The following is an 8,652-nucleotide window of genomic DNA, read 5'->3' on the forward strand; positions in this document are numbered from 1 at the left end:
GGCTGGGCCACTCCGCACACGTTCATCAGATTTTACATTCTGGACCTTCCTTCTTCCGCACCTTAGCGCTCTCCTCTTAGACGTGCCTACAGGTCACTGCACGCTGGGGCAGGCGGAGGCTTTTTGACATGGAATAGTGGGTATCTCGTTCCCATAGTGTCGTCACTGACGCAGTTCGAGTTCCCTCGAAGGGGAACGAGACACTGCGTTGGTCCGCCACGCCTCGCCCCGCCTGGAGCGCCTTGCTTCATAGCAAAGAGCTGGTTTGTCCTGTGTGCCGGCGTGCTTTATATGCCTCCAGTTACGCCGTCCCACGCTATCGTTCGAGCAACGCCAATAGGATTGGAGTAGTTTCATTCATAATTCAGCCCTGCCACGCCTAGAGGCATTCCCATAGTGTCGTCACCGACGCAGTGTCTTGTTTTTCAAACTACAAACCCACTTATGTTGATGATCTAGCTCATCTTAATTACATTTAATCAAGCACCGCCATCGCCCAAGTGTATCTACTGCAGTTTTATCAAGTGTAACACACAAAGCAACACAAATCGGACACATTAAATATCAAAATCAATATTTTTCCCATATTATTCTGTTTTTAAACGGATTTTTATGTTTTAATTTAAAACGGAACACCCCCCCCCCCCAAAGAAACAACTGTTTTATTTTTGTTTTTTTTCCGATTCGGTTTTGAAATGAAATAATCAAAGAACGAACCGGACACCACGTGTCTTCCATAGGTTTAAAACAAATTGACACAGACCTCTTCATTCTTGAATTCAAAAAGCAATAATGGTTTTCGTGTTTTGATTCTGACAACAAAAACGGTTATTTAGGTTTTTGTTTCAAAATAACAGACTAATTTATTTTTGTTTTTGAATTACAAATGAATAACCAATCCAATGATACTCAGACTGCTTAGGACATCTAGGACTATCCTACTGGCTGTTCCAAGAGTTACAACAAAACACAGTGAAGCGGCATTCTGTGTTCATGCAAAATACTGTCCTGGAATAACATCTTAGTTAATATCAACATATAAACCGAAAAAGTTATTTTACACCGCCTACTCCAACATGTAACATCTGAAAACCTTACATCTTAATTTACAGCCTTAACTTATTTTTCTTAATTTAATGAAATGGTGCATCTAAACGTGAGGGCATTTGGTGTGTTAGTACTAGTTTACACTTACACTTTAAACTAGTTTTCATCTTTTACCTTTGCTGTATTTTTGTACCCCATAAAGCAAATTGGCCTAGTGTATGAAATTTGCTAAACAAATAAAGTTGCCTTGCTTTTTGATGGACAGAATGTGCAAACTCTTCAGGACATTTTTTAAGAAAAAAAAGTCATGTACTAGATGTAATTTGCCAAAACAACAGCCAACACAAGTATGTTTTAGCATTTACCTCATTGGCTTTCAGTGGAAAAAACAGGTCTGTGCTAACCACAAAAAACTTCAAAAGGAAATTAACACCTGCACAATTTCCTGACTCCAAACCACAGTTAAACTGACAGCGATGAATCCTGTAGATTACTCGCCTGAGGTTGTTCCATTGAAGGGGAGGTTTGATGGGCTCCATGGATAGCCTGGAGGAACTACAGTGGTTTACTGAACCACTATAGTTCCTCCAGGAACATCAGTACTACAAACATCACTACTGAGCCCCCCAGAGCCACATCATCTGGTCCCTCTGCTGCTTTGCCTACTCAAACCCATGCTGCCTCGGACTTGTAGCTCTCATCTTCTCTGTCAAGGTGAGATTATGTGGAACAGTTCTGAATTGCTGGTTAAGTAGATCAGTCATGTGCAAATCTTCTCTTATTGCCTGTTAAATAAAATTTAACAAAAGAGTTTTAGAAAAATCTTGTATCATTATTATGCGAGGGTGGGGAATCAAAAGCTTTTGCAGGAGATTATGAGATCTAGCCTATGCTCAACACTAGAATCTTAAGTCCCCTTGAGGTTGAGCATAACTATAAATCTACTTTTAAAATCAGTGTGCTTTGGTCCTTTCAGGCCAGGAACCTGAACGTGGCTGAAACTCGGGATGGTTCTCGACACTACGGCTCCACTGCCCTCTGCCTCAACATCTGGGCCACAATCCTGGTTTCCATCATGATCTTTATTTCCATTATTATAATCATAGTGGTGGCCGAACAGGCAAAAGCAGCACACAGATATATCAACCCATTCAGACACAATTTAAATTTTTTTATTCTAGACTTTGTTATCAAATTCAGATTTCCTTCTCTTGTCTGTGTGGGTGCTCTCCGGGTGCTCCGGCTTCCTCCCACCATCCAAAAACATGTGGACTAGGTTGATTGGTGACCCTAAATTGTCCTTAGGTGTGAGTGTGAACGTGAGTGGTTGTTCGTCTATGTGTGGCCCTGCGATGGACTGGCGACCTGTCCAGGGTGTATGAATCTGATGATTTTAAATTAAATTCTGTATCATCACTAGACAATACAGTAAATGTACTCTTAGGGACCCTTTCATGAAATACACTAATGTCCTACCTCCAGATATAAGCCAATATCCCTTATTAAACACCACAGAAAGAGATGTAGAAATAGAAAAAAACATTTTGACCTATTCTTCTCTCAGCTGTTTGTAGTACAATGATGTTTACTCAATATAAGGAAAACATCCGAAATATGTTTTAGCCTACATATTCTGATCTAAAAATTGTTGAATTAATAATTAAAAAATGAAACGAATCAGCACCAAAGCTTTGCTGGTTCCCTCTTTCCAAATGAATACACACATTTAAAAAAGGTACCCTGTGGAGTTTTTGACTGCTAGTAGCACTATATGAAGCAATGTGTTTACAAATGGGTCCCAGTTATGAGGATACACATGTGGGAGAGCATGCTGAAATGCATTCAACACAACTCACAAAACGCTATAGTTTATGTTTCCTTACACAAAGAGAGGAGAATTCTTGTTTCAGTGTTAATTTGAAGTGGTCAAGACAGTGGTTTGTATGATAACATATTTATCATTTACAGTTTTTCACAATTGCTTAAACACTATTAGCAGGCTTTTGAACTAAAATTTCAAAACCATAACTCCTTTTATCAAAAAGCACACAAAGACAATAGGCTTCACGAATGGACCAATGAGCAAACTCTATGTGCAGGTTGTACTCATGGGAGTTGTAGTGTAGTAGTGTCAAATAGCAATTTGCTTATTTCAGATGCATTTTGAAGAGACTACAATCTTTTAACATGTCAAAGTTGCTAGTGAAAGTGACTGTGTTACCCGCCATGGCTGAAATCCACCTGAATTTGGTGGGTCTGTTATGAGCTTATTTTTGGGTTATGTTTGTGTTGTATTTTTCCCTGTGTGTTTCTGGTTTTACCATTGTTTCATTTGTCTATCTATTTGCCTTAGTTCCATGTTTAAGTGTTTTCCTGATCTGTATACTTCTGTGTTTTATCATTATGGTCTGTGTCCTAGTCCTTAGTCTTATATTTCCATGTTTTAGTGTAGTCTTGTCTCCTGTTTGGTCCTGTCTCTGTCCGTGCCCTGATTTTCCATGTCTTTCCATGTTTTGGTGTTTTACTTTGGTAGATCTGTCCTTGTGTGTTCCTGTGAACTTTACTTCCTGTTTTATTTTGGTAACCCTCTGTACCTGGTGTCCTTGTCTAGCTTTGTTTGATTACCTGATGTATCTCAGCTGTGCTGCCCTCCCAGCTCGTTTACCAGTGTGTATATATTGTCCTCAGTTGTCTTCAGTCTTTGTCACGTCCTTGCATCTAGTGTTCCTGCCTGTTCCTTTGTTTTCCCTGTTCTGGATTATTCGCTGTGTTTTTGGAACCCCTTTGTGTTTTCTGGATTACCTTTGTTTGGACTTTGCCTTGAGCTCTAAGTTTTGCTGAATAAATCTTTTGTTTGAACTGCATCCTCCTCTTGCCTTGCCATTGTCTGCACTCAGCGCTCCCCGTGACCAGGTCGGTTGGTGTTAATGTCAAGCCTTACATGCATGCACTTCAACTATGTTCTCAGTCACTCCAGCAGTAGCACAACCTGCAGATCACTCCTTGTTTATCCAGTAAGTTCTTCTGTTTATTTGGTACTAGATTTAGTGTTATTAAAACATTTTGGATAACAGCTTGGTACATTTACATGCAGCACATCGCAATACAAATCCAGTCAATTTATCTGAAGCGTTACAAGGAGCAGGGAACTACAGGAGATGCGTAATTTAAAATAAAGAGGTCATTCTTTGCTACAGACTCAATTCTGACATGACCACCTTTGATTTTATTTGTCAGCTTCTACATTTATGTTGACTGTATGTTTATCTACGTGTAGCACCTGTGTAAAACACTACTTGGCAATAAAGCTCCTTCTGATTAACAATTGTCCTGATGCTGTCTGAAAATGGGCACATTCTTAACTATTTTGAACATTGTAGAGTTCAAATGGAATGTAACTTTTTTTTTTTTTTGTTGAAGATTTCACCTACACTGATGTTTTGCAGATTAGGATGTTTCTCCTGTTCTGCATCCTTTGCCTGATGCCTCCAAGTGGCTACAGTCAGCTCAGTGGTCCACCTGGTCCACCTGGTCGACCTGGTCTACCTGGTCCACCTGGTCCCAAAGGTGAACGTGGATTTACTGGGCTAGTGGGTATGTAATACTCACTATCCAAAGTCCTAGGATCATTCTTTCTGGACAGATTCCTGTCATCTTTTTGTCTGAATTCTTGCACCCCCTATGTCCAATAGAGGGTGCCTGTCCAAGGCAGTTTCGAGAGAGATTGCAGGATTGTCACTAAAAACAATCTGCAATGATCCTCTGAGATCAGCTTCCTTGTTCAGTTTCTTTATTTGGCTCACTGTGTCAGCTGTGATGGTCAGACTGTCAACTTCATAAACATTTCAAAATATACAGAAAGGATTGACATCCCATGCTGGGAAAAATCATTCAAAAATGAGGATGATTGGCCAAACTACATTGGGCCAGTCTGTCATCTGCAGTCTCACTCAGGCAACACATATAGGGAAGACTGACATTCAATGGATCCTTTCAGGCTCCCCAGAGGATAAACCTTTTTGACTTAGGTAACCTTCAGACCTCTGAGAATAGCAAAAGATGTCTAAATTTTTGGGTTTTCAAGTAGAAAACAAACATTATAGCCTGATGGGGCTACTAGTGAGACGATGGATTTTTAATATTTTTGTCTTTCTCTGCTCTTCTGGGATCATAGGACCTTCTGGACCTCCAGGAGTTTCTGGACCTGCTGTAATCTGTGGACGAGGTTATATATATATATATATTCTAGATTTTAAAGAATTACTTTCACCAGCTGGGTAACAACTGTTTGTCATTTAATAAATTGCAGGATGCAGCAGTAGTACAACTTGAGGGCAAACTTCAGTATCGTCATTGTGGTTAAGTATAGATGGATACACAAAGGGTGGACATCCAAAGAAACACTTGTACAGTGTATCCTAGTTTAGTTACAATAACAATTCTACTTGGTTTTTAAAGCTAGTGTTTTTCCTTGAGGCAGAGTCCAAGAGATTATTTCAACTCTTTGATCCCATAGTTTGTAAATGTAAAGGTACATGTCACAAATTTCCCTCATAAAGATCAGCCATACGTTTGGGAGGGGATTTCAATGGTAGAAAGAGAAGATAACTAGAAATGTAATCAGACACATAGACATGAGACATTTTGCATTTTGTGTGTGCAGTTTTGGGAATTGTGTGTAGAGTTTTGAAAAAAGGAGAGAGTTTTGAAAATGTATGTAAGCAGTTGTAAAAAAAAAAAAAACTATAATCACAAAGTAAAGATAAGCTTTTCATTTGTGGAGGGTGCACTTCTGTCACAATGTGGACTCCAACTTACTGTCAGTTTGGTAACTAAACTTAATCTGTTTGATCCAGATGTGTTTGGCTCCATTAACCAGGACCTTGAAGCCTTAAAGAACAGCCTTGCTAAGTTAGAGCTGGGTAAGTATTGTATTCAAGCATTACAAGGGATTGTTACAGGAAATGAGTGCATATGGATGGAGACTGTATGTATTATAGCTATTTAAGGGACAGTTCTTAGTTAGATTTCTAGTAGGGTAAGCGGAGTGATTCTTGGCATCGTTAATCTTAATGTCTTTACTCCATCCTGAAATGTTTTCCCAAAATGTTTATCTTGAAAAGCAGAATCAAATGAACATATTTCACTTGTGTATGAAGCAAAAAGAAAGTCTGATATTTTAGTGTCAGAGGAAAAACAAACATGTAAAACAAAGTGTGTTTTGTCAAAGACTTCTCAACAGAGTTTGAGCCAGATGGCCAAGACGACAACACAAATTAGTTGGATGTAAAATTAATTCATTTATTCCTTGTTTGTTGTTTTTTTTTGTTTTTTCTTCAGCTACAAACTATGATTTTTTCCGGAGGGTTGGTCAGAAATACTTTGTGTCTAATAAGGAGAGAGGCTCTTTCTCTGGGGCCACAGAGTTCTGCTCCCAACGAGGCTTGGAGCTGGCTTTGCCCCAGAACGAGGAGGAGAACAGAATACTGACTCAAGTGTTTGGGGATGTTGACAAAATGGCCTGGATCAACGTCAACTATAAAAAAGCAGAGGGGAATTTTGCAACAGATCTGAAAAATCGACCTCTGACCTTTACCAAATGGGGAGAAGGGCAGCCAGACAAATCCATCCAGGACACAGGCTGCACCATGCTGTCAGAAAACAGTGTTTGGCGAGTGACACACGAATGCTCCTTAAATGCTTACATCATTTGTCAGATATAGAAAGTTCTTATATCATTGCTCTTACTTCCACATGTAACACTCCCTAAACCATCATCATCAGCATGACATTATTACTGATGCAAAGACCTCTTCCTTTATGAAAAAGTATCAAAGTACATAATTAAAGGATATTATAAGAACAAGACAGGGTTCGAGACTATTTTCACTGGGAGCACTGTAGCCCCTAACTGAAAAGTTTAGGGAAACAGGCAGAAATTTTAGGGGCGCGAAACTTAAATTGACCTGTAACGCAGTAATATTTCACATTTTCCCCATTTTAACTGTATTATTAATAAATGCTTTGGCAATAAATACAGAATACTGTTTTATTTTAGTTCAGTCCCATTTTAATTGAATGTTGCTTAACAAATGCACATACTGGAAGTGGCATTTGTGCATCTGTATCAGCATATTTTATGTTTTAAGCTGCTGTTGTGCTTCATTAAGGTGTCGTGTTTAAACTGTGCTGTCCCAGTTGCCTCAGCAAACTTGGTTGTCCCCCGCACATCTAATGAAGTAGATATGGTGTTGGTCTTGGTTATGTATACTCCCTCAATCAGGGCTGGACTGACACAATAATTCAGGCTGGGAATTTGATTCCATCCAAGGCCACCCTGTTCATGCAAACCACCATACCACTAATTTGGTTGACTAACCTATTTATTGATGTAACGGGTACCAAACTAGGCACAGAAATTTATCCAAGCTGTGCTGACCTGTTAAACCCCGGTTGCCCCGGCCTTTCTGTGTGGAGTTTACATGTTCTCCGTGCATGGGTTTCCTCCAGGTGCTCCTCTTTCCCCCCAACACCAAAAAAAACATGTTTGGTTCTCCTATCAGTGTTATTGACCTGACACTGGTATAAAGTTCTAGAGTTGGTCCCAAGGCAATGCACAGCGGCTGCCCCAATGCAGAGGATAAATTTTGCTACATGTATGTATATGTGGCAATAAAGAATCTTCTAATTCTAATTTTGCACACTCACACAAAAACGCATACACATACTTGTTTGTGTTACCTTGAAAATATGTCTTGCTTGACAAGCAGAATTTTTAAAAGGAACAATTATTAAAATAAACAATCTTAATGACAATGTGATAATTAAGTTACTTTATACAAACAATGGTTCTCAGTTTGTTGAGAATAAAATTGGTATCAAAAAAAGTATTGTTCAGCAACTGGTATCGAAGTCAAGGTATTGTATCGATATCGAAAATTGAACGATACCCAGTCATTGCCTCTGTTGCATAGTGCTTGCTCTTGATAAATAAATAATATCACAGAGTATGGTCTAGACCTGCTCTTTTATGAAACTGTTGTTGTGATTTGGCACTACATAAATAAAATTGAATTGAACATACAATACAGGCGCTAACGCCTACAGATACGCATTGACCCTCCTTTCTTAATGGTTAGGGTTAATGGTTAATTTTGGATTTATATACACACTTTAAAACATTTTTTAAAAGCTTCTTTATTTTCACATATTTATTTACAGCATTATATGTTGAAATTTATATTGTAATAGGAAGTATATTAACTTATTGGGAGAAAACTGGCAGTTCTATGTAAAATCAGACGTTAAGCACCCCCATATCGCCTAAATGGCATGATCCTGGTTTCGCTGCCAGCTTCTACTGTGAGATTGACAGTTGAATTAGGCTCCGCACATTGAAGCATTGAATCTTAGACTATTTGGGGTCAGCCCTACTATGCACATTAACATTCTCATATCGATAATCATTCAAAACAGGATGGTCCATTAAAGTAATCCCTATGTGTAATCCCTGTTTTTACAAAATATACCTGTAATCTGATTACTTTTTTCTGTACTGTAACGGAATACAATTACTTTATTTTTGTATCCTGATTATATAACGCT

General features: G+C 38.8%; 1 protein-coding gene across 5 annotated transcripts; it reads left to right on the forward strand.

Annotated features, from left to right (window-relative positions):
• Positions 1-3,744: 3,744 nt before the first annotated feature.
• LOC123961918 (mannose-binding protein C-like) lies at positions 3,745-7,082 on the forward strand. Of its 5 annotated transcripts, none has more exons than XM_046037721.1 (5): positions 3,745-4,061; positions 4,494-4,614; positions 5,222-5,272; positions 5,904-5,969; positions 6,388-7,082. In XM_046037721.1, the coding sequence occupies exons 1-5, from the start codon at positions 3,975-3,977 to the stop codon at positions 6,768-6,770; spliced, it is 708 nt and encodes a 235-aa protein (XP_045893677.1). In that variant the 5' UTR covers positions 3,745-3,974; the 3' UTR covers positions 6,771-7,082. The 5 variants fall into 5 exon arrangements, with proteins under 5 accessions (XP_045893677.1, XP_045893676.1, XP_045893679.1 ...); XM_046037720.1 differs by having other exon boundaries at positions 3,746-4,061; positions 4,494-4,641; XM_046037723.1 differs by having other exon boundaries at positions 3,746-3,960; positions 4,468-4,641.
• The last annotated feature ends 1,570 nt before the right edge of the window (positions 7,083-8,652 follow it).

This window comes from Micropterus dolomieu, linkage group LG22 (genome assembly GCF_021292245.1).
Source record: "Micropterus dolomieu isolate WLL.071019.BEF.003 ecotype Adirondacks linkage group LG22, ASM2129224v1, whole genome shotgun sequence".
NCBI lineage: Eukaryota > Metazoa > Chordata > Actinopteri > Centrarchiformes > Centrarchidae > Micropterus > Micropterus dolomieu.